This window comes from Cyrtonyx montezumae, unplaced genomic scaffold (assembly GCF_038088225.1).
Source record: "Cyrtonyx montezumae isolate F1298 unplaced genomic scaffold, pur_monq_1.0 scaffold_10, whole genome shotgun sequence".
NCBI classification, from domain to species: Eukaryota; Metazoa; Chordata; class Aves; order Galliformes; family Odontophoridae; genus Cyrtonyx; species Cyrtonyx montezumae.
The window spans coordinates 46,933,045-46,960,778 of record NW_027071826.1 but is presented as its reverse complement, the minus strand read 5'-3'; the positions used below and the strand labels follow the sequence as shown (position 1 = coordinate 46,960,778).

At 36.6% G+C, this 27,734-nt stretch overlaps 1 protein-coding gene across 8 annotated transcripts in view; it reads right to left on the bottom strand.

The window, feature by feature from the left end:
• Positions 1-27,734, bottom strand: part of SOX6 (SRY-box transcription factor 6) — a 361,252-nt gene that overhangs the window by 132,478 nt on the left and 201,040 nt on the right. For all 8 annotated transcript variants that reach the window (XM_065755272.1, XM_065755269.1, XM_065755275.1 and 5 more), the window contains 2 exons: positions 8,882-9,054; positions 5,337-5,405 (listed from right to left, as the gene is read on the bottom strand). In XM_065755272.1, the coding sequence (XP_065611344.1) occupies positions 5,337-5,405; positions 8,882-9,054 (242 nt within the window). The remainder of the gene's footprint in view (positions 1-5,336; positions 5,406-8,881; positions 9,055-27,734) is intronic.

Below are 27,734 nucleotides of genomic sequence, written 5' to 3'. Positions count from 1 at the left end.
AGGAAGGCTAATGTGGAATGTAATTATTCCTGATCTTTAGACATGTACTCCACATAAAAAGATAGTCCTTATTCAGCTTATCAGGTACCTGAGCTGTCAGTAGTTAATCATGGATAAGAAGAGAGACTCATTGGTTCAATCTCTTAAGTATGATCCAAGTTATTCCTATTCAAGGACAATTTAAATAGATCAAATTTTGATGCCAGTATTCTTTTGTTTGCTGTCACAGTAATTATGTTCACTCTTTTTGACTAAAATGGGCAATGCAAGAACATTAATATAAAGTTACAACAGCATGAATGCATAGATTCAAACTAGAAAAAATTACTAGTAGGAATAATTTCTAACAGACAAATTAAATCAGAATATGTACAAGAGCAGAAGCCAGTTTCTCGATGCTGTGGAAATCATACCCAACTCAAATAGAAAAGGAAATGCTTTCCAATGGCATTGAGAGCATAGTACAGTACAGAGAAATAAGGCAAAGGTAAATGGATGAAAGCAGTTTGGAATAGCTCTCCCTGTGACACCCATTGCCAGTTTGCTCATAGAGGCTCAACAACCAGTGCCCCTTTTACAAGATTCAGCCACTATTTAGGACGCACCCTAATGAAGCCATTCTACCAGAGTATGGAAGACAGAATTTCAGCCCTTAAATGCCCTCACACAGAGAAATCCTGGAGCAACATGCTCCAAGCATCAGCAGGATCTAATCCCCTCCTCAGCTGAATACAGTAGGCCTGAAGCAGTCCTCAAGCCTAGTGCTGGAAGATTTGAATTCTGGCAGCAGGGCACTGAGTTCATGAGAATTTTGCTGTCTCAATCCTTTCACAAGGTTGGAACCATTACATAAACACAAGTCTTCCTTTTTCTTAGTGTAGTCTTCTCTTTATGATGGACCACCAAATCCCTCCTCTAAACAGCTTTGTCCTTATTTCTAGGTTTTCTGTTTCACAGAACAGACTGAGAGATGTCCTTGAAATAGCCTCATTTTGTTCCTGCTACTTCAAGAATTAATATGTTTTAAGAAAAAAAAAGAAAGATCTTCGAAGAACCTGAATCAACCTGGAGAGCAATGACTTACCTGCAGTATTTTCTTAATGTAATCTTCACTAAAAGCTTTTCAGACTGATCTTAATTTGACGCACTACATTTCAGCCTACCTCTACAGACTCCACTGTAGAAGACAGTTTATCAGTTTAAATTCTTCTAAGGGAAGAGGATAAGTAGCAATACACTGCACTTGTTTGAATTTTTTCGTTTAAATTCTCAAAACATTATGCTCAAAATGGAGGAAAAGAAAACAATTTTTGAAATTTCAAATAATCAGAACTGAGAACTATTCCAGGTTCCCAGTCCCCTTAGCAAACATACAACTGCTCTCCCCACAGCACACACCTTGAAAGTAGCATAAGCTTAGAAAACATGAGAAAGTTTTCAACATTTAATGACCTAGTACTCTTGAAATACCTCTGTTGTTTTCGTATGCTAAGCTAGATCAATTGCGAATGGATTGCTGACAAGGTTTTGGATGTGTAACATGTCTGGAGTAAGGTGCTCCAGTAAATAGTATGAAAAATCTAATTTAAATAATAAGGCATTGAAATAGTTAAATAAATAGCATAAAACATCATAAGTAATAAATTCTAAATAATGAAAATGCTCATAAAATTAACCCAGTAGGTATCCAGGAAAGGATGTGTTCTATTAAATATGAATTATTTCCACTTTTCTATTTTGTTGACAGAAATGTTGCAAGTTCAATTTACAGATATTTCTAACTGTTTTAAGGGTTAAATGAACTAGATGCACTTGCTCATGGAAACTGTTGTTTAAAAATTAGCACTGTACCTCAGAAAATGACAACAGAGCACTATGTGTCTTATGATGACAACACTGCACAGCAATGCCCTACTCTTGCACACTGCGGACATGTTGTACTTACTTTGAGTAGCTCTGCCCAGACTGAACTAACACCTGAACTACTTCCATTTGGTAATCTGTTCTAAAGGGGAGAGGCATGGAATAGTGCTATTGCCTTTTCCTACATACAAAGTATAGATAAAAATCCACATTGTATTATGTAGGTAATTGCTGTTTCCTAAACAGGCTTTCTCAAGAGTATCTTTAAACAAATACGTTCTGAATAAATCAAGAAGGTTATCAGGGGTACAGTCCCTAAATCTACCAAGAAGAGATAAATAAGCTAAGAACATAAATGTTTATTAGAAAATATTTTTCCCCTCAAACCACAGAAAGCAGGATTCATCTCATCTCTCTTCAGACCTCTAAATCGTAGGCATCAGCATCTACATCCCTTATAGATAATGGAGAAAAAACTGCCATTTTAGGCAACAATTCATCTGACATATTATAAATGTCTACTTTAAGGCGAGATGAATTACATCCTGAAATTATTCACTCTGCTTCTCCCTGCTTACTGTAAAAACAATCTGGATAATTAATTGAGACAACGTATACTGCAGTTATCTACTTTTGATGTGATAAATTCCACTGAGCATAAGTAGTAAGACTTGCATCTCAGTATTGGGTTTTCTTGAGAAGATGCTGGGAGGGAGCATGGGAGAAACAGCCCAGGGCTACATCTCTCACTTACCCCCTCATTTAGCTCCATCCTCCCTGTAGTCCGCCCTTAGAGGGCTACAGGCCTCAACAAACTCCAACACTTGGAATCACTTTAACAACAAAACCTACTATGAACTATCAAGGTGACTTAGCAATTAACTTCTCTCCCAAGGAACTAGCTAACCTGCGGCTAGAAAACCTGCCACAGAATTAAATAAGAACTGATAAACAAAGAGGATAAACATGGCTTATAAGCAAATGGACTATGTAAGCTGGTGTTTAGCCCAGGAAACAATCGCCTAACAAGCTTTTGAGATGGCATCTGCCCAACATATATATCTCATACTGAAGTTGATGATGTTCCTCAGGTGGTGTGAAACGCACTACCAGTCTAGCTAACAACCTAGGACAGGAAATAGCCGTCTGTGACTCAAATACAACAATTAGATTCATCTGACCCACATCAATATCAATTGTTCCATGCAAATATAGGGATTAAAAAACAAACAAAAAACCAACCAAACAAAAAAAAAAAAAAACAACTCCTGAGGAACTAAGGAATAAGAGTAGCTTACACTAGCAAGAACTTTAAAGCAAATCCAGGGAAGGATAACGGAAATAATTTTGCTCACATGAACAAAACAATCATTAAACGCCTATTAGCATATACATCTAGGAAAGGACAAAAAGCCTGTGGGATTCAGCACTATGGATGAAGAAACTTCAGAGTGAAAAAAAATAAATCTGCAATCTATTCTAAGCATTTCTGTGGAATCAGTGTAAGGATAAAGCAACTGGAAAGTAGAGATTCAACTGAAAGTGCCTTTAAACTTTCTACTGGAGTGCAGACTACTTCCCAGTAACACATAATGCACATTCTCCAAACAGGGACGAAAGTAAGTATAATTCCTCTTTTTGCGCCCTAACTTTTAAAGGAATTTAAATATTAGAAACCTCTCCTACAAATAATTCTTCTGTTCAACACATTCAGCTACGTTTCAATGTTATCTTTTATATCAAGCAAAGATTTTTATACAATTTTTTGTTTACTGAGTCCAGGCTTGTAGTCAACCCCTAAGGAACAAAATGGTATCCTTCTTTCACAACTCTAACATCTCTTCCACATTCAGCGCACCCTTCATATGAACGTGCCATCTTCCATAGACAGTGACAAACACAGTGCTTTAAAATTCAATTGTATCTCTCAGTCCAGGTATCAACACATTTAAATATTGATTAAACTCAATTAAAGTCTTATAAAGTAGTTTTTGTAGTATTTGTAAAAGCATTTGCTTGCATTTCTTTCATATGAAGGAAAAACGCCTTCAGTATTGTCATCTAATAGCATGCCAAACAGCTGATAACCCAAACTTAAGTAAATGGTTGGGAACACAATAGTCTGTTAGACCAAAACAAACTATTTCAATCCAAGAACATTTCCATGAAAATGCTTTCATAGCGGGAAGCAGAGAAGGCGACAGAATTGCACATCAACACTGCCTCTTATCTAGAAGGTCAACCCCTAAAACAATGCCTCCTATTTTATTTTGTTGGCCAACAATGTCAGAGATGGATGTTGGTGGTAAGGTAGCTGAGGCTGAACCTTCTTGCCAATGCCCTGTTACATGGTGTTGCTGTGTGACGGGTGGCAGCAGGCAGTCAGTCTGACAAGCAGCATCTGACAGGGAGGTGCAGATGAAACAAACGTGTGGAACTGAATTCAAAAAAAAAAAAAAAGAAAGAAAGAAAGCCCTTTTCCTTATATCCAATGTAAACTTCTCCTCATTTACTTTGAAACCGTTTCCTATCACGACAAGCCCTGCAAAAGTCTGTCTCCTTCCTTCATACAGACCCTTTTAGATACTGAAAGGCCACTCAAGTCTCCCCAGAGCCTTTTCTCCCCCAGGCTGAACAGCCCCAGCTCTCTCAGTCTGTCCTTCTAGGGGAGGTGCTCCATACCTTGGATCATTTCTGGGGCCCTTCTCTGGATGTGCTCCAACAACTCCACATCTCTCCTGTACTGACTTCACATCTGGACGCAGAACTACAGGTGAGGTCTCAGCAGCACAGAGCAGGGGGCAAGATCTCCTCCCTCTATCTGTAGACCACACTTCTTTTGATGGAGCCCAGGAGACAGCTGGTTTTCTGGGCTGTGAGGGCACATTGCTGGCTCATGTCCAGCTTGCCATTCACCAACACTCCCAGGTCACTTTTGGAAGGGTTGTGATTAATATAATGCTTTTCATCCAACAGTACACAGGATATGTATACCTATGGGTCACTATACATGAGCTAACTGGTCCCAGGGAATTAATGGTATCTCAGTGTATGTTTTCCTATCGGAAAACTGTTTGATTTAGTTAATAAAATTTAAAATAATCTTCTAAACTTACAAATTCAGCTTTGTATTTGTATGATAAGGAAGTCTACAAGCAATTATTGAAACTCTGCTTTTACTTCACACAGTATGTCAAGCTCGTTGCACATATTTCTTAAATTTTGTCATTTAATGCTGATAATTCATAAGATTCCGGAAAAAAAAAGCAACCACAAACACTCCACTCATTGAAGAAAATCTTTGTCCAGCAAAAATGCATTTAACAATAATTTTTGAAGGCAAGGAGACCATTCCTAAAAGGCTTCCTTTCTAAGGCATGTTAGTAAAGCATGTGGCTGCTTTATTTTAGATCCTTCCAACCCCATAAATGGAATTTAAGTATAATCAGAAGAGAGCAATAAAACACACTGACCTGAATTTGCTGCTGCAGTAGATTGATTTTGTGCTGCTGTTGCAGAAGTTGCTGCTGTTGTCTTGCAATCTATTAGAAATAAAATTTCCATTAAATTAAAACAGTAATATCGAACATTCAGTATTATTAAGTGAAAATTTTTTCTGTTATTTTTTTATTTCATTTTTATCAAGGATCAGTTGCTTTTTTCTTTAAATGAAATACATTATAAAGATACCTGTGCATGTGAAATAAACATTTTAAACTTAAAAGCAACATGGAAGTGTGGTTATCCTGTAAGAAATATGTATTTGAAGCACTTAGACCTCAACTCAGGAAAGCATAAAAACATAGGTTTAGCTGTGTGCATGTGAATAATCTCATCGCTATTCAACAAAGCATTTAAGCCTGTGGTGAACTTTGTCTACGATGCATTACTGTTAGCTACAATGGGAATGAAACACATGCTTAAAATTAAGTGCTTTGCTGAATGGAGATGGGATTACTCAGGTGCTTAAGGTTAAACACACATTTTCCTCCTTCACTGAACTGGAGCCTTAGCTAGTATTTATAGATGTTTCACTATTCAGCACAAGATCCTAGGGCAAGCTTCTCTTAACTTCATTCACAGTAAGTAGCACATTGCTTCTCTTACAAATCTCAAAGTCCTCCTCGAGACTACTCAAGGAAGTAGGGTTTTAAACAGTATAAAAGCAGCATTTGATGCTCAGTACATCATTCTCAACACAACACTGTGAAAGAAGTACACATTTCCCACTCTCAGTTGGTAGATTCAGTAAATGATCTTGAGAGTAAAGGTTCAATACATCACTAAAAGGAGTGAAAAAAACATGGTGGAGAACAAAGACTCAGGGGAGGATGCTGCCTGGTCCTGACTGTTCCTACACACCCTCCAAAATCAGCATGCAGAGGCAGAAGTAAAAGGGAATCCTTCCCTCAGAGCTGCTCCTCATGATGGGTAAGGCAGCCTGCAGCTGCAGGGGAAAAGTAGTGGAAAGCAGGAGGAAGTGGACAGCTGCTTTAGGAGGTGAACTTCACAGCAGACTGTAACGAGGACAAGATTTGTGTTTCCTAGAAGCTCCAGCTTCAGCACTTCTGCTTTCATTTCTCAAATAAATATTGATAGCAGGGGAAATTGTATCTAGAGCAAAGGAATCCCATAAAACAGAACAAATTTGGTGACATTGGTAGTTTGATTGCTCAAATATACTGCTTTCATTTTGGCAAAACCTCAAGCACCCTCTGCTGTAAACAGAGAAGGCTAGACAAAATATTTTCATTATTAAAAAAAGTGAAGGAAAAGTAGCAAGATTGACTTGGAAATAAACAGTCATGTAGTCTTAGTACAAACTTCAGAATAACTCTGAAGGAACCTGCAGGTACACATTAGCAGCTCATAACTGCACACAGTGATCAAGTCTGTCATTCCCTTCATTTCTCACTTTCCCACCTGGAAATAGCTCTGTAATTTTTTGAACTGCTACAGTTCAAATTCACTTTTGTATGGGGGACCAACAAGAAATCCATACATTCTAAGTCTCACACATGGCCTCGAAGAGACAGAGTTCTGTGATTCTGGGACTGGATCAAAGCAAAGCACAGCACCAAAGGAATCAAGCAACTATCAAAGCCCAGAACAATGATGTCTGCAACAGGGATGAAACACCCTCTTTCTTTGTGCTCGTTGGTCAAATATTTCTGGACAAATCTCCCAGTAAATTCACGGCGAACGAAGACTGAAAAAATCAGGCCCTAGTCTATTTGTTAAAAAGGCAGCTCAAACAGAGGTGCCTGTTTGCCCAGAGGCAGCTCTTAGCACCTCAAGTCATCTGTTATCAGTGGTCTGCAGTCCTGCCTGTACTTGGAAAAACAACCCTGTGCTACACATTTATGTATATTTAACAAACCTATGTGAGTGCTCATATTACTATTTTAATAGTAATACACCAGTTGTGCTATTACACATTTGGACTGTACTGCTCATCACTAAAGATGAGTTCAGCTGGCTTTCTGTTCACACCGGGGCACTGAAATCTCAGTGAAGGTATTTGAAAGATTATTATGACACTGAGTTTCAAAAAGGAATTTCTTGTGGTTTTATACTGAAATCAGACACTGAACGGAGCTGCATCATCGGTCATTCTTTCTGACATATCTTTTTTCACAGATTCACAGTACTGTATGTCAAGGTTTGTTTGGAGCTGCTGGTGACCCATCTGCTACTTCATGTAGTAAGCTATAGCCAAGGCAACAGTGAGACCTTTGTTTATATACGCAAAGGCACTGACTTGCTGCAGTCCTGATTGCTTGTAAACAGCTTTGTGTAGTTGTATGTACAATGTAATACCATTTGAATAAGCATTTCCTGAAGAAACCCAGAAAAATACCATGAAGCATCTCATCTCAGAGGTTCCTCTCAGACAGAACAGCACTGTGATGGAATATTTATCCAATATCCCACAATGCAGTTTACCATAGCAGAATCTTGATGTGTAGACTTGACACAGTAAAGTAGGGTACACAAGCACCATGTGGCTCAAATTCTGAATTTTATTTGCCTATCGGTTGAGCTACATGCTTGCTTCATTGAGCATGACAACCTAGTTTTAAGTGTCATTTAATTTTCATTTTGAAATATAATTACAAAGTGTTCACTGTAAGAGATCACTCGTCTGCAAATGTGTCAAGATTAATTTGTGCTAGCTTATTCACAAGTGTCAATAGTTAATTACTGTGTCATCTCTGGATGGCTAAATGACATTCTAACTTCTGATTTTTTACAGTGCTCCTTTATGTTATTTTCCATTAGGGGATGAGTCCATATCCTACATGTGGGCAAATACTCAAGCACATAAAATACAAGACGTCACAACTCATTAAAATCAACAGAGCATATATTACTGTATATATCCTATAAAATACTTTTAACCGAAAAGATAATTCTAGTAATAATGTCAGATTCCTAAAAACCACACATTCATTTGGACCTGTCTGATCTAATGCCTAGGGAACTACTGTACGGGGATCACTGTTCCACTTTTGTACAGTGAGAAAAGGAGAGACCTTTGGACAACCTCATTTCTTTAAATAAAAAAAAAAATGCAAACGACCAAATCAAACATTGCTTATAAAACACGTCTCATGAAGTTCTGGGGTCCCATATTTCTGTCCAATTATTTTCTTGTCAAAAAGAAAAGGAGTTACATAATGCCTACAGTCTGGCTCATTGGTAACTCTTAAATCACATCTCAGTGTAGAAGTAAGATCTGCAAAATCTATTAAATTTGATTTGTTCTAAGAAATAATTTATTTGAATTTCCACACCCTCTTTTCTCTTAGGATTCTGTAATATTTTTCTCCTCATGTAAAAAGCAGCAGTTTCTGAAGATATTTGAGTTCTTATAACGAAAAAATTTCAAAAATTAAAATTAAAAAAATAAAAAATAAAGAAAAAGAAAGGAAACACTGAGCAGAGCATTATACCAATATTTACATTTAGCATTCTGCATGGAACATTTTCACAGGTTTCTTTTTTGGATCCTCACCTGTTCTTGCTGTTGGCGAGCAAGATCCATTTGCTGTCGTTGTTTTTCAATTTGTGAGGCTGCCAGCTTTTTCTGTTCATCATGGGCAGCCAGGAGCTGCTCCCGTAAGCTGATCAGCTGGGTGATCATGGTGGAGAGCTGTCGCTCTTTTTCTGCCAGGCTTTCTGGTGTACCTAAACGTGCAAAAAAGATGTACAGTAAATATGAGATAGATGAGGGTTACCAAGCAATATTCACAAAAAAACTGGCTGAATCACCAACATGCTCATTTCAAGTGGCAGCTTGAATATATATTTTACTAAACAACCCCAAAAGAATGTAGCACATAGCTTTGATATGCTCTTAGTAAGAGTGGAGGATATAACAAAACAGAAGCAAAAAGACACGGAGTATTTCTTTTTTTTTTTTTTTTTGCTGACAGGAGTAATTGATGATGCAATGTGCAAAAACCCTGTACCTTTCCCATCTAAATCTGCCCGGTATGATAAATACGTTCACAGTTTATTAGATATAACTTTCTTTCACTTTGTATATTTTGTTAGTTGTTTCTTTTTCTTTTCCTAACTATGCAAAAATATTAAAGAAAACTTTAAAGGATGCTGTTCCATCAGAGAAGCAGTTTAATAGTTTATCGATCATTTCTCTAAAATGCCCATATATCTGGTGGGTCATTTGGGTAAATGTAAGCTTTAGTTACGGAATATGTATTTAGAATGAGCTCTACTTGTCCCTAAGAGAAATGGCTAACCTGAGAAAACGGCTTAAAAATTTTCATTTAACTTTCAAAGTTCACTCTATAGAGAGCACTTAATTAATATGAAACTACGGTACATTTATTCTTTGCGCTAATGATGCTTAATGGTCTGTTTATGGGTAAATTGCACAGGTCTCCTAAGTAAAGAGTACAGTCCTTTTGCAAATCAATGCAAAAAATATCCCATCTTACATATGAACATGCTACTCTGTCACAAAAAGCAATGTTAGCTCCCATACTTGAGCCATACACTGCATTACTCTGTGTGAGCTTCTCAGACCCCAGTACTATAAGAAGCTGAGGCAGTTTGGGAATACAGGACAAGCATATGAAGGAGGTTCACAGTTGGAAAGGACATAAATGAACCAATTGTAAGTTGTACAGGAGAAGTGAGTTAGAGAAGAAGCTAAGCAAATTGAGAAGCAGTCAAGTCAGTTATCTGCCACGATGATAGGAGAAGCAGCATAAGAGAGAGGGTATTAGCATCCTTCCTTTCCTCCATTCACAATTGTGATAAGGAATTCATAGGGCTTTCTGAAGAGGAAGAAAATGTGTGAGGAACAGGACCTGGGAGGAAATGGAGAAACTGTCACCAAAATTATGACTCCACCTTCTTCCCAGGAGTAAGATGGATATCTTCTAGGGAAGAGAAGAAAGAGGTTGACAGGTTTCATAAGGAGAGGGAAAACAAAACAGACTCTTGGTAAGCAGGTCACAAACCCAAGATGCTCCACCATTTACATCGTGCTGTGACTTGACCAATAATGGTATTAGACAGGCTTTCATTTGCACAAGTGTCATACAAAAAGCCTTCATCTACACTTGCCTTCTATCAAAAGATGGCTTAACTCATTCACTATAAACAAAGCACACCCACAGACACAAGGTACCTGTTTTTCTGTACAGCTGTTAATAGTATTTTTCTATATAAAGTACTGAAAATATTGAGTCTCTCCTAGTTTTAAGCCTGCAACATACTGATGTTTCAGCATTCCATAATGCCAAATCTTATCTCAAGATGCATGTGACAAAGGCTTCTGACAGGGAAACAACTTCTCACGCTGCAGTAAAAGTTTTAGAATTTGTTAGCATGTTTTTTTTTAGTCCCTAGAAATACAATGGGCGCATGAACTTAAAGCTGCAGGACACTCGAACGTTCAAACTTAGTGCAAATCCTTAGTACGATATGCACAACTGAAACAAGAGAAGACTTTCTGCAAAAAGCTGTTTCAAAGGAAACTTTAAAAAGATTTTAAAAGTAAACCTAGGCAGGTATGCAGCCGGGAAAATATCTGCACTGAAGACACTGCCTCACTAGGCAGGATCCATTAGCTTGCGCTGAGCTCCACTGTTGACATCACTGTGATTATCTAGGACTTCTGAATTGACTAACATTAACCCTCTTAAACTCTACTTTGATTTATTCTTGAATATTTTGCGCCACAAATGAAAGGTTAGTTAGGTGCTTTGGAATATGCTATAGTACACTGATGTTTATTTTTATAGATAAAGGACTCTTCTGCCAAAAAAAACCCTACTTGCCCATTACAGCAGGAAGAGATCAATCAGTCCATCTATTTTAGAAAGCCAATAGGAAGCAACCTGCTGCCTCAAATTATACTTATTGCCATTCACTGCCACCTGGGAAACCACAGCTCGAGACTTTCACATCTGTCAAGCAGCTTTGGCATTGTAATGCAGACCTCTGATCTTACAGTTATAAAATATTTTACACACTCAAAGCAGATATTCATCTCTCCCTCTGTTTCTATCTTACCCAGTATATTTTGTATACTCTGCTTGCTTCAGAACATGAGCAGGAAGGTACCACAGTGAGTGCCTGTTAAGGCAATGACATTTTATTGTTTGGTACGATTAGCTAGAACTGTTTGATATAGTTGCAGCACATTTCTAAGGTCATTTCAATTTTTTTCCTTAATTTTGTACAATAGAAAGCAGAAATAACTCTTCCTACTCAGAAATTCATTCATAGTAATTGTTTTTCTTTCTTTCTTCCCCTCAGAGAAGCATATCTAAAATGAATAACTCCATTTAAAACGCTGTACTCTTTAATTTGTACTGTGCTATGTAATCCAACAACAGGATAGAACTGATGACCACAAAAAGTACACTGTGCTTCTGGAAAATAATGAGACCTCCACGAAGCTGCACGACACCTAACTGCACACAGCTCAAGACAAGAAAAAGCATAAGATGCAGAATGTCGTTGTTGTATGAAGAGTGTGGGGGAGGCATAATTTAATTCTTGAGTGGAAAATCCCAAACATTATTTTACAGTTTAAATACCAATAAAAACAACTTGCTCAGAATGCAGACCAGATTGAGCTGATCCGGCTGGGCTAAGAGAGGTCATCAGTAGCTGTGTGCCATCATCATCTGTTTTGCATCCACTTACTGCAGCAAGCAATGAGATTCCTAAACTCATTACCAGTAAATAAACTTCTTCTGCTGACTAAAAAATATCTATAAATAAAATAAAGTATAGCTCTCCGTAAAATGTATTTGCCATAAAAACAGATAAAACAAAAAGCTTAGTAAAAAATATACAGTAAATATGCCAGCATCCATAAAATATTATATATCACTGCTCTCTTTCTCTCTTCTAATCCTATTCTCCCGCTCCAAAGACAGCAGTGCATTTTTTTTTTCCATGGGGTCTTCCTTATCCCCAAAACACATCTGTCTTGAGTTTCTCTCAGATTTGTCAGGTGGATCAGTGCTCCCCAGGGCCTGCTCCATCTGAAGTATTTTAATTTGACTAAACACCTGATTTATTTTATCTCTCCGATGAGAAAGGCAGTTTGTCTTAATAGAGCCTGTCAGCCTACAGTCCCATTCACAGCAATTTACAGGCAGCCAGGGATGCTGGAAAAGAAGAGTGCTGTGATTCTGTATTTTATCCTCCTCCAGAAAGCACCTAAAAGCAGCTATTCACTGCTACTGCATGTGGCATTTTAGAACTGAATTAGCTTTTTATTCAAGTAACTACACTAGTTGTGAATAGCTTATCTGTAAAATTGCTACATTCACTACTGATTTTATTAACCTTTGGCTCTATCATAAAATGGTCTTCAGTTAGGAAAGACCTTTAAATTTGACACATTTTTCTTAGGGGCCTTTATTTCAGTGACTTCAGACAAACTCAATTTGATCCATTGACTCCCCTCACCAGCAGTATTTAAAAATTCACGTTGTTGAGAACTCGATAGTGCTTAAAGACTTCTTAAAAAACTGCAAATATAATAATTACTTTCACCTAAAGTTCTAGGAAAAAAATAGTCCTTTACTTGTGATAGTCCTTTGGATATATATTGTTGTGCTTATTGTCAGAAGCTCCAAAAATAAAGCAATTTTATTTTGCCAGTAGGTTATTATTGTTTTTGTGTAGATTGAAGCACAAATTGAGATAAAATGATCAGACTGAACAGGACTAAAGCATCAAAGAGAACTTTTGAGAAATTCTGGTCATAGGTCAATCTAACCAGGACTGCGAAAATAAAAAGTAGCTATAAATCTACTGAAAAAGAAAGAAGAGTTCAACTTGTGGTCTAAAATTACATTTAGAAAGAATTCTGTCTGTGGCAAAGACCTGCCTTTTAAAATTGATCACAGCACCACATTATTTCTGCTACACAAAGGAACAGAAAGATTACAGCTCACAATAAAATGCATTTAATAAAAATCAGAAGTACTATTTTGCATTTTAGCTACCTAGATTCTTTTAAAGTGTTTCAAAGAATATTTAAATCTAGTGTGCTGCAACTATGGGGAAAGAATATAACTACAGTTCCTAACTTAATTCCTGACTTACCACCTTACCATTATCAACTACTACATATTTAGGCTGTATTGAGATATGCTGACGTATCTGCATGTTAACAAACACAGGAGGCTTTTCAGAGTTGGATTTGGTACCGTCCTTGCAGCAAGATGTCATGAGATACAAGCAGAGCAATAACTGCTGGCAAAGGAAAAAAGCAGGAATAACAAAAAATAGACTTCTAAACTAATCTCTTTGACACCAAGCAAAAGAAAACAAAATCACTATACATTCTATCCTGGGAATAAAGGACAAAGCAACACAGTCATGAGTAGGCCAAAAAATGTATAGGTCTGATCCAAAGCTTGCTGAAATCAGATTTTTAGCTGTAATACTAAATTACCACAGGTTCCTGAATGTGCTTGACTTAGTTCCCCAACAGGTACCAAAAAAAAAAAAGAAAACAACTACCAGTCAGAGGTGCTCATGCCTGGCTAGCTGATATTTCTCAAGCACTTGGGGATCTCTGCACAGGATCTCTACACAGCTGCAAATTTCTCTCAAATTCCATGATGAGTATAAAGCATTAAAAATATCATCCTTGTTTATGTACTGCATCTAAACTAGCTTTCATCCTGTATACCTACAGGAAATACAGATTAATGAATCGCAAATGATTATTTTTGTTATGTTTTCAGAATGAACACACAGCATGACTTATACGAAACCAGAAGACAGTAATGGAAGAAAGAAGTGCAGACTGTGCCAGAAACTAAGGCTTAAAAAAAAAAAAAAAAGTCACATAACTGCAGTCCCAGAGTACTACCCAACCAAAGTAACTCAATCAACAACCAAAAATGATTTGGAACCAAGTTAAGCAAATCGGCACTGAAAAAAAGCCACTATGAATCAATTACTCTGTTTCTCGGGGGTTTTTTTGTTGTTGTTGTTTTTAATGCACATTGTTTGAGAAGAAAGCAAAGTCACAATACTAGACTTAAAAGAAAGTGTATTTGATCTTAGGTGCCCAGAGATAACCTGGTTAAAGCATTCTGTCTAACACTGCAGTCTGCAGCACACATCAGATAGGCTGTGATGTCTTCACTTCACAGGCTCTGACCAGCATTTAGCATTTACCCTTTTTTGATTGGGTCGCTTTTTAAATGCCACAAAATAGGGCAGCACAAGTCAACAAAAATAAACAGGGAAAACAGAAGAAAGTAACAATGTAATGGAAGGGCTCCGGAGATAAAAGTCACTTTGTGAGGGCTGCCTCACTAAGGAGCCCCTTTGCCATTGCAATAGCATCTAATTTGAGTTCTAACTCCAACAGCAGTTTAAAAAGCTTTCCACTCTAAATGGCCCCAAGTGCATCATAAAGATAAAGCATTTCAGTAGAAAACAGCCACAAAGACCTCTATTATCTTATCAGTCTTTGGTTACAACAGCTGAACCAATATGACCAAGTTCTGAATGACTTTTTTTCCCCCCTTCTTTTTTATAACACTGGAATTTCTTTATTTCATTATCAGTTAGCAATTGTTGATGTTCCCATATGCTACTGTCCAGTCCTTAGTCAATAAAAAGTTATATAAATGCTTCCATTGTGCTTTGTAGCATCCCAGCGCAGAAGGCAGTGCAGCAAACATGTCCAGCATGCAAATCACACTGGATAGCTTCTGTTGCAGAGGTGTGAGATTCCCCCCACCCGTATGTTGCAAAACGATTCTGACTTAAACTTACAGCAAGGAAAAATTAACACCCTATGCCCACACACAATAATGCAGATTAACATTAGAAACTGCTGAAAACGTTCTATAGTGTAAAATCTGTTTGTCATTCAGAAAAATAAAAATTTCTTCAGTTATCACAAAGCATCTTATTCTTATGACAAGGATAAAAATTCTTCACTGTTGATCTGTAGTATTCCCAGTTTCAAAACCATGAAGCTTCATATATTTAAGCCTTTTCCTAGATCTGAGTGCTCTGAAACTATTTGAAACTAATTATGTTTCGCAGAACAGGAGAGTTTTAATACAACTCCAATCTAGCATAGGACAGACTCTTTCCTAGACAAGCTGTAAATTACAAAGAGCAAAGTGGAGATGAATCATGTCAGGCAGGAAGGGACAAGCCTTCGTTTCCCAAGTGAGCATGCCCACCCTGAAGGGTAGGAGGGGGCCAGGGAAGTGACAGCAGGAGTGCTCTATGTCCATGACAAAGGCTACATCCAGCATTGTGGTTCTGCACCTACTACCACTTAGTCTGGGTAGCACTGAGGCTCTCATCCACCCCACCAGACATCTGTGCAGCAAGGGACACCACACATGCTGAAGAGCAATGCACATCCCAATCTCTCTCTGATCAAGGAAGAGGTAAAAGACAAATGAGTCTTTGGGTGCAATTGCCCTCACAGGTCCCCCCTTTATCATGGGGAATCCAAGTGTTCATGTTCTATTAAGTCAACCATTCAAAGAGTCACACTCATTTTTCCCTTCTCAAAAGGATCTGAAGGGTTTATCCCTTCTTCAGACTTTACAAATCACAGAGCTGTTTATTGTTCTTTAAAAACAAGTAACTCACAGGAATGTACACAGTAACCCAGCTGAACATTTCCCCTAAAGGTTTGCCATCGCCTGATGGCAACTGAGGCAGGCTTATCTGCTTCAGCGTTTCCCAGCAAATGCTCATACCTTAGCATTCATAGCCACATTGTCTCAAGAAAAGACCCTAACTTTTTTTTTTTTTTTTTAAATCTCCTCTGTTTTCTGGACTTTTTTTTTTTTTTTTTACCTCTCCACTGTTACCACCTTGTAGCAATTCCCATGTGTTTCCTGAGGAATACCTTATACTCACAGATTCTCTTGCTGGACTCTTTTTTGCAATAACTCTTATCAAACTAAAGTAGGACAATCAAGAGAAAACACTGCAGTCACCAGACCGACATAAACTATTTGTATGTTGCTACCAAGCAGATCTAGAACTGCTTAGGAATAGGACTGGATCAATTAGTTTCTGGTCAGTCCATGGAGCAGCACAACAGTACCTTGTGCCACTTTTAGCACTGTGCTAAATCCACAGTTGAGTCCTAAAATTCAATCCACTTCAAGAATGTACAAAAGAATGTGATGTTAGCCAGAGCTGCAGCCTCCCCCTCCTCCAAAACAGCTCCCACAGAAGAAACAGAATTCCAATAAATTGATTGCAGTTCTCACTCTTTCTTTCATACATACGAAAAAACCTCTATCTGACATGAGTGATAGAGGACTGTATATTTAGAGATATTGTTATTGCTCCATATATACAATTATGTTTTAAAATTGGTAACTCAAGAAAAACCTTTTTCCAGTTTCATGCAGTGATTCTCAAAATTCCACATCTTCTCACCTCATATTCTAAATAATATCAGAAATCCATATTAATTGTTAATTCATGCATGTGCATGAAGATAATTTTCTGATTCAATTACTCCTAGGGTTTTTCAGCAGCAAGTAAATTCAGTTAGGAGAATGCTTTAGTGCCTTGAGTGGTTTTAGAAATGCTTCATATATACTCAATGAGATCTGTTATGGCTACATGAAGAGAAAAAAAATGTGATAATACTGGATATAAACAGGGAAATACATAATAGCATTCCAACTAAAACACTGTTCTTGCTGAAATAGAATATAGCGATAGGGCAGAGGCCACAGGCTGTGAGTAATCCATACAGCAATACAAACACTAAAAGATGATGTAAAGAGAAAAGAAAAATGCGTAGTTTTATTTTGTTAATGGAGGAGACCGTAGCCCAGGGCTAAACACACCAAAATAAAATGAACATGGTGGTGTTATAGAGCAAAATTTGTATTATTATTACTATTGACTTTAACTCTCAATTCCAATGCTTTTTAAAGGAGAAAGATTACAAACAAGAGAGGAAGACAGTCCGTCTATTTTAGGTACTCAGGTAGAATATGAGACTTGAAAAATTTCTTGATTATCACTTTCAGTTTTTTCCATTGTCAGAACTTTCTTATATTGAAAAGGGAGTTTATTGCGAAGATAAGAACAGGAAGGATTTCAGAACATATTTGTGAGCCATACAGAAGAAGGAAATGGATATTAAAAATATATATATAATCAAAAGATAAAAGAGGCATTAGAAGTAAAAAATATGATAAACAGAAAACTTAACATAGCTATGTAATTGTATAACATTTCCTCTTCTGCAGAAAAACTACATTTTATCAGGGAGCATAGCGACAATATGCTACACCCTGTACCAGACAAGCTGTAAAATGCAGGCAGGAGAGTGAAATTCCCTCAGCCAGCTGGGACAATGGTTTTAACCTAAAATGGGCAGGGTAGGTATAAATTTGACATAAGAAGGAAATTCTTTCCTCTGAGAGTGGTGAAGCACTGGAACAGGCTTCCCATGAAAGCTATGGATGCCCCATCCCTGGAAGCATTCCAGGCCCGCTTGGATGGGGCCCTGGGCAACCTGGTCTAAAGGAAGGCGTTCCTGCCGATGGCGTGGGGGTTGGAACACGTTGGTCTTTAAGGCTGCTCTCAACCCAAGCCATTCTATGATTCTATGGCAGGAACTGTTCATAAAGATGAAAGACAGATTGAAACATCATTCACTGTAGAAATTAGCTTTTAGGATGTGAATTTTCTCCATGCAAACACCACACATCATATTTACCAGTGCTGTGTTTTCCTTCTCCATTTTTTTATTCTTCTATTTTAGTGAAGTTATCATCTTAAGTGAAAGCAGCACAAGATTAGTTCACTGCTTGCTTTCAGAGAACGCGTATGAAGCACAAAAAACAGCAGCAGACCAGTGTTATATCTTCCTCAAGTTGATATGACAGTCAAAGAAAAGGTCTGAAACTTAAATCCTGATACCTTCTCTTTGTAAAGTGTGTACAACTAACACCAAGCCAATAGTCCTATAACCCTCGAAGGCATCACAGAGCAAAACAGGGGTATAATAGGGAAATGGGGTATCCAATTTCTCATCTTCTGGAGACTACATCACAAACACTGAATATAAGAAAATCAAGTCCCTTAAAAACAAGGATGTTCACAGTGTTCATAACTTATTCACTGGAATGGAACTAACAATTAACAATTAAATTAACACACAAATATAATTAATACAATTAAATATAATAAATACTATTAAATATACACATAACTCCAGAAACTTCAGTACCTATTATTTTCAACAGTACAAAAACTGATCACCGTATTCCTATAAATACAGTGCATCCATAAGAACCACACATAGCAGGTAAAGTCATTTATTCATATCCCCTATTATTTTATCTGTGAACCTGATTCAAAACATACTAGGTCTTGCATCAGCTTTGGCTGAATTTCGGAATTGTAAAAGGATGAATAGCAGACATATCAAATTAAAAATGCAAAATATACAATTGATCATAATGTTAAAAATAGTTTTCCATACTATTTCTTAGCTTCTATACAATCTACTACATTATGTAAAAAGAAAGGTTAGTAAGGAATTCTCTAAACATAGATCTCTTCTAAGCACCTTTATGTCTGAAAATACTTTCTCCTGACAGCATCACATGAGGATGATGTGCAAAACTGTGCATAGTATTAGAAATTTTAGATATTTTTTCTTATGAAATTGTTAACTCCTTCAGTGAGTAGCTCATAGGTTAATGTGAAACTACAGAAACTGAGAATGAGATACTTATGCAGTGAAACACTGCCCTGATTTTTATGTCATCTTCAAGGGAATTCCAACAACGGCATTTTGCCCTTAACATCATTTTCCTTTCTGGATTATACTTTCTAGCTCTCCTCCCCCCCCACACACACATACATCCCCTCGGTATTCTGACAAAGTTGACTGAACAGAGCTCTACTGCACTAGCAGTGAAGCCTCTAGCCGTCACTTCCAGAAAATAATAAAACTATTTAAGTTCTAGTTGAATACTTGCAACTGTGCCTTGATGAGGAGGGATGGGTGCTCTGACATGTGAATGCTAAGCTATTTCTAACATTCATATAAAAATTGCTGTTAAAGGTGAAAGATTTTTTTTTTTGTACCTTTCTATTTAAGATGTGAAGATGTGATGTTTTGCTTATTTATAATCAAAGATAGTGTCTCCTTCAGAATTACAATGTTTAGAGTCACAACTGATGACAGTCAGGAATAAGTAGGATCTTATCATCCAACACGCAAAGATTAAGAGTCTGCTGAAGAAAAAATGTAAATGGGGAATTCAGGACTGATTTTGAAATTGCTCCATTTCATTGATTGTTCTTTCATAACAGAGCACAGCTGGATAAAAATCATTTTGTTTCCATATTCAACTTTAACAAGTGATTTCTGCGTACCATGGTACTCTTCAAAATGAGTCTTATTTTTTTATTATGTAAACATGATACAATTCCAAATCATCTATACATTTTTTGTTCTCTTTAAAATAGTATTTCTTCCTGATATGAAAGTGAAGAAAAAAAAGCAAAAAAAAAAAAAGCACTTGTTTGGAAGGAAGGGCTCTCCAATTAAAAATTGTATCTTCAATCACAGGAATGAACTAAATATCTGTCTCGTTAATCTTACTCTGGAAAGAGAATTGTATATGTACACTCATAAAAATGACTGGAAGGAAGTTGAGTTTAGAGGAAGTTAGTTTAATATCTCATCTGATGAGTATAGCTCCTATGAATTAGATTACATTAATTTTCCTGTATCACAGGACTTTCAGTCACTTGTGATTTCCTTAGTTGCTATTTGTCTCTCATAAAAAAAAGTTCATGATGTAAAAGAAGCTTTTGCTTGTTTTTTCAGACTTCCCACTTTGTCTCAACTACAGATTAATAATGAAGATGAGAAAGAATCATGTTTTAATTAAGTTTCCCATTTTAATCAGCAAGCTATTGAAAAAAGTTCTGGATAGCATTTATTCTGCTTTTTGTCAGTGTTTGCAGAAAAAATGTGAACCTTCTCTTAAAATAGTGAGGAACATTCTGAACCGTAATGACTGGGAATATATACATGGAGTGGTGGAAAGACGCGAAAGCAGAAGTCCGTTCAGCTTTTAGATGCAACTGTACATGGACAAATGAGGTGAAAAAAACCCCATGTAATTACTGTACGTTCTCCTGGTGCTAACCTAGTTATAGGGAGGATGATGTGGTACGTTATATGCAACCTGAACATCTCTGTCACAGGACAGTCCACAGGAACAAAGACAGTAATTAATTCTTACATCTGTGAGTGCAAGAAGGGGCAAGATCCATTTCACAGGTGTCACTGCACCTGCTTTATAAAAAGGCCAACAGATTTATTTGCTTTGGAATGAGATCCTAATACTCTGGTAATCTTGTCTCTTTTCCTATATACTAAATTATTACCCAAACACATTTCTTCTATTGCATCCAGAATGCATAACATACACATGAGATATGTGCCCCTGGTGAAATGTATTTTGACTTATGATGTTGCAGTTACTTTTTATATATCTTGTTAAATAAGTTACTTCCATGAGTTTTTAGTTAGTAGTTACACCACTCAAAAATGTCTAAATATAAATATGAGGAGTATTAGTACTGCAAGATTTATATACTTTAAATATAAATTTTAATTTTGATCTTAATTACATGTTCATCTTTCATGTCTTACAAATACAAACAAGTATATCAATGAAAAACTTATATTTGCCTCTGAAGATTTTTATTGCCTCTGGTGATAAGTAATGAAGAAGGAAAGTTTATTGCAAAACAAGGACATTAGCATACCCTGTCGATCATGGAAGCTGTAAAGAAGAAACTTCCTGCTTCATCTTAGAAGAGACAATTTAGTCAAAAGCCTTTGATATGTATGGCAAAGCAACAACTTCTTATACATTTAGAATATGCCCACAGAAGTCAGTTGAAGGATTTACACTGATTTCAGTGAGCTTTGAAACAAGTCCATTGATATATTCATTAATAACAGTGTTAGGTGGTCAAAACTGGAAGTTTCAGGGTTGCAGAACACCGTATTACTTTAAATTTCTTAACTAAACAGTCATACACTGAAAGGGCTCCTTATCTGCTACACAGAATCTACTAACCTGTGAAACCCATTTAGCAGAGCATATTAATATGGATTATCTCATCTTTCACAATAACCACAGTCTCAGTACATGAGAAGGAAAAACCAAAATAACCAATGCTTGTTGGTCCTTCGTGATTTAATTAGAAAATAAGCAAGCAAACAAAATGAAACCGTTCTGGAATAAATTACATTTCCATGAAAAACTAGTTGTGCTTATCTCAAATACATGCAAAATTATCAATCCAGCTTTCTAACTACAGAAAAAACTCCAATCTGTAAATTTAGGTCACCTCTGGATAGCGTGATCTGGAAGTTCTACCCATATTCTAACGCTGTACTGGAATAATTATAGACTAACCATAGGCATGAGCTTCTTTAGCCAGATGTTTCTTACAAGCAACTAGAAGCACATTTGGATATCTTAATTCAATTTATTTGTATACCTAGCTGATCACAAACAAAAACGTTTAACAACCCTTCCCTATGGAATCACTGGTAATGAAACTATTCACAGTCCCACAACAAGAAGGTGGTATTGTTTTATTTCATCGTGCATATCATAGAACCCTAGAATCACCAGGGTTGGAAAAGACCTCTCAGATCATCCAGTCCAAGCATTCACCTACCACCAATATTTCTCACCATACTATGACCCTTGATACGACACTTAAACATTTCTTGAACACCTTCAGGGTCAGTGACTTCACCACCTCCCAGGGCAGCCCATTCCATCACCTAACCAGAAATACAGATATTCTAACATTCTGGCAGAATCACTCTGGAAAAAAAACAAAAATGCTGCCTGTTCCAAAGACTTAGTGTGACTTATTATTCAAAGGCCTCAACGTTAGGCAAAACCTAAAGACAATCTAAAAAAAATAAAAATAAAAAAAGCTTGAAGCACCGGCTGCCTGTAGGAAACACATCAAGAGGTTCCTCACATCCATTATAATGTCACTTGAGTTTATAACCTTACAAATAATACTGGAACATATTTAAGAAATCAGGATGCCCTAATTGTTGCTTTCACCTTGCAACAATAAAAATCTGACCATGTTTCATTTTCTTTAATTTATTTCTACAGTGACCACAATTACATGATATTTTTCTTTCCCCTAACAAGGAAAAACAGCAGCAAGGCAGCATTTCTACTGAGATTTCTCTGAAGTGGCTTGAAAGTTAACCATGTTCCTTTTAAGTATCCTATTAAAAAAAAAACAAACTATGTTCCAAACAACATACCTATTGCAACTTGATATAATGTTTGTGACACACTTAGCAGTTACATCTGTGACCTGCAATGCTGAGACACTGTCAGCTAAGGTGAAGGCCAATTACAACCACAGTTTTTTATTTTTATTTTTTTACCTTAAGTAATCCTTTTAGCGGTCATTTGCTTTCTATGAATTCTAAATATATATCAAGACTTGAATCCGATTGCATCTAAAAAGTTCTCAGGTATTTTTCCAAGGTGTTTCTTGAACCTTAGGTTTCTCTGGAACAAGCAGTTTAAATAGATTTTGGTCTCTTTCTATTGCAGACATCTCTAGCTGTTTTCAAGCATATTTTAACAATCTAATACACACTGAATCAGATGATATCTAATACCGTTTTTAAAAATGAGTTAGATGTGTCAAAATCATATAATACCATCAGAAAAGTTTTCATCTGAGGGGTTCTTCACCTTCTAGACACTAAAGCCATAACTGAAAGACCAGAAATCTCTAGATATCACTTTCCAGAGCTCAATGGCACACTGATAATTTCAAAGTATCAAAGACCGCCTTCATTTTCAAATTTAAAATTTCTTCCTCAGAACTCTTCCATTATTGGCTTGATACATAATAGAAAATGTTTTTCTGCTCTCGTACACACAGAATGTTCTGCATTTTTAGTTATACCATGTACTCAACATACAAGACAGAAGACCATCTCAGAAGCTGAACTTGCTTAAGATGGATATGACATGTAAAGACCATACAGAAAACGCACTCACAAGGCAACAGACACACACTTATTCACAATATCCTCCTAGATTAAAGATACGTATTTTTTTTAATAACTCAAGTATTCAGTGTTGTTTTAGGTATTAATTCAGTTTATACACTTTAAGAACAGTGATTTTCTCAATTGCTTATTCAACCGCATGACTTCTAAACACCTGCTACAACACAGCTACTGCTGGCCAAAAAAAGCACTCCTAGAAAAGCCTGCAAAAGCTTGCATTACAAAAATCATTACCTTGATTATCAGTTAACCTTCCAATTCTCACAACATCATTTAATTGTCCGTCAGTCACGAACACTAAACAAGTATAGGATATCTTGAGATCAACAAGTATAGGATATCCTGAGATTAAAGAGATCCTCTCTTTAAAAGCTAATACTGTGTGTTATACACATACACATGTATACACACATTCCTCTCATGGGCTATTAAGGACTATCACAGTAACTGAGTTTATAAATTTTACAATTTCAGACAGTAGCAACAATCTAAGCCCTGGCTCTGTTGATTCCAGCTGGTGTACAAGATCTGACTTGTACAGTGAAGAGTAGCACTCTCCTTCCACGGATCAAGCTGCAAGAGTTGGAGCATACCTATTGCAAGGAATACTTTTTCTCCCTTTGGGAAGGCTGTTTCATCAAAATAAGTTTAACAGTCTTCAGCTTGATTACATACATATTTTGAAGTGATGGAAAACCGAACTTGAACTAGACAACAACCTCTATATGTTTAAAGTATTCAAGTATTTCACATAGGCATAATTGTCATAAAGTAAATTTTCCATAGCAGACTCAGCAGATATGTAATTAGTATCCATATTTCTTTCTTCAGTGATTCCCTGATTATCACCATACAATTCTGTAGAGCAAGTGGGCACCCCCATCTGTACCTGGTGTCCAGGAAACCCAAAATTACAATATAAAACCCTTACTAGGTGCTGAAAACAGCAAATTAGTGAACGTTGTTAAATAACACACAAAAGCATCCTGAGGTAGGAACTCTATCTATCAAAGACCCTATATAAGAAAATCTTCAGTCTTCCTGTGATTTGCAGAATCTTAACAGTATGTGAGTAAAGAGATCTTGCCACTACAGTATAGAAATAAAGGGAAAAATAAGTTTCTTTCAGTTACAGGTTAAAAAGAACTCAATGTTACTTAATGAATCTGAAAAAATAAACCATGTACATGGCATAACAAAGTTATGGTCGTTTCATTATCTTCATCAAAACTTGAAATATCTGTAAGCTTTTCCACATTTAGAGAAATTTCAGTTGTACAAACCCATTTAAAATGTCTGTATACAAAATTTCAGAGGGCTGTGTAACATAACTTGAGTACAACACCAACATTTTAACAAGAGATTTCATTTTAGTACCTGTAATACTGTATTCCAGCTTCCAGATGGAATTGAAATTGTCTTGTAAACAGTTATATCAGTGATATAAGTGATTTTATAGTATGCTGAAACTTGTCTATAAGCAATTTACTTCTCTTAGGTCAGAATTGTGATCTTGTTTCTATAGGACATATTAGGAGCATATATAAATTTACAGTACTTGAAAGTCAAATAAAATGTAAAAAAGATGCATCTCCACATATATTAGTAATATGCCCAAAAATGTTGGAAATGTCAGTCATTTACTTTACATACTAGCATATTACTCCTAGTTAATATAAACTGTATTTCACATTTAGTAAAACATATTGCTGCCCAAAATAAGTACTATATTTTTTATCAGCAATGATTCTTATTGATGTATGAATACAATTATTTAAATTAAATGTATATAGAGGCAGCATCCATGCACACGTTTATAGGTTTTGATCCCTCTGCTTCTTCCCTAATTTTTGTGGCTTGGAGCTCCTCCAGATGCTGTCTCTGACTTTGTGGTTTTTGTATTTGAGATCCTATCTCCTGACTCATAGCATTCTTTGATTGACAAACAGATTCAGATATGAAAACAAACAAATACATGTGTATAATTTGTATCTAACTGTTACTGCTACGTTTTCCACTTATATTGCTTCAGAACTTGCTATTTCTTTCATCTCCAAGTTGTTGTATTTAACTAAACTATTCAAAAACTGGTGACATATGTGATCTTCACACTGCAAGCTGCACTTCAGATTCAGAGGATATACCTTTCCCCCCCCCCCTCCCCCTTCATAAACCAAATTATTTAAAAAATAACAGAGGGGTTTGTATTTTCAAACTGATGTGCTTACTAATTGAATGCAGAACACTTTCAAACTAGTTTCCATTAGAAGCCCACTTTTTTCTGATTTAACGCAAGCCTAATACTTCCATTGGTAGATTAAAATCGTTTGACTGGAAATAAAACCTATTATTATATGCTTTTTTAGCAGGTTTTCTTGTATAATGTTGGATGAATTATGTAAAACATACCATACAGGATACTCTACAAGCTGCTACTCGCATGTTGCAAACAATCATAGTTTCACTGATAGACTGGGACTTAGCATCTTAAAATTCCTGTGGAAATCAAGAGCATTTTAAGTATGGGGCTTGATTATTTAATCAGACAACTTGCATTTTGCCCTGGCTAATTTGGAAGGCTGATAATATTTTACTCATAAAATAATTGTGCACCTGTTGTGATGGAAAAGTATTCAAACCAATCTTAATAGAGAGAAGGATGCATTGCAGACACCAGTGTGTTAGCCTCTCAATTCTGCTATTTCTGACCATTTCTACAGGGCAACAGATTTTAAACAGCTACTGAACGTGTCTCTGTTAATCGTGCATAACTGACAAAGAACATTTATGACTAATGTAACTAACATTAAACTTTACCTCATGCTGTCAATATGTATTAAATATTAGGAAACAACCAATAGTTTAAAGAAAAGGGATGAGGAAAAAAAAAAAAAAACCAGAATCATAGAACCACCAAGGTTGGAAAACACCTTTAAGATCAACCAGTCCAACCATCCACCCATCACCAATATTTCCCACTAAACTACTCCTCTCAGTACAACATCTAAATGTTCCTTGAACACCTCCAGGGACGGTGACTCCACCACCTCTCTGGGAAGCACCATTCCAGCATCTGACCACTTTGTCTCCCAAAGCATTACCTAATGTCCAGCCTGAATCTCTCCTGGCTCAACTTGAGGCCATTCCCTCTGATCCTATCACTAGTAACACGGCAGAAGAGATCAAATCCCACTCTGACACAACCTCCCTTCAAGTAGTTGCAGAGAGCAAAAAGGTCACCACCTGAGGCTCTTCTCCAGGCTGAACAAAGAACCTATTGCAAGCAAGGGTGTCCTGAATATGGACTCACTTTAATGTCAGAACAAGGAGGTGAAAAGAAAAAAGAGCCCAGCTTAACAAAATCTGCCCTGTGGCAGAAAACTGTCACATGTCATTGCTCTGACCTGAAATGAGGTGATAGAAAAATCAAGATCACCTATTAAAAAATATTAACAGCTACCTTCTTCCAAAGGGTATACTTGTTTAGGAAACATAACTCCTCTTCTATTTCTCCTACCCCTCACTGAGCATTTTAGGCAGTGACTGAGTCAGGTTGCACTTTACTTTCTTGCTATTCTCAATTGCTTGCAAGTTTTCCAATTGGATTCATACATTATTTTTATTTGTTACCAATGCCATATCCCTTAAGTTTTACAGATGGCATTTCTAAGTGACCTCTGAGTCTACATTTTGTGAAGCTCCCATTAGGGTGCTTTAATACCCCTCAAGAAAAAATACCTGGCATTTTTTGATACCATCAAGATGCTCTCACTATCACAAAACATCCACACATTGACACCCTACTTCAAAACCCCTGATCAGAAAGAGAGTTTAATCGGGTGACATAACATACCAGTATAACACTATATTTGTTTATTTGTATCTGATACTTGAATCAGATTTCCTTAATATGAAACTTCCATTAAAAAAAAAATTGAGAAACTACACTTACAGGTTTCAGCAGAATCCACAGTGATCAGAAAACTTCTTTCAGTATGGTGTCTATATGCATCTTTCATGAATCGGTAATGTTTGTTTGTTAGGATTCTACTTGATAGGTCTACAGCAACAGAAACCTAAAAGCCCACTTCTATACATGTACTTGTTTTTTCATATGATCTTGTCTTCAGAAGGAGTTTTATCTCACTAGAAGTAATTGTCCTCATTAGCAACTAAGATGGGACTTGAGTCTAAAGGAAGTTTGTCACTGACATCCTGTGTCAGAAGATGAGGCCTCCACTTCCAA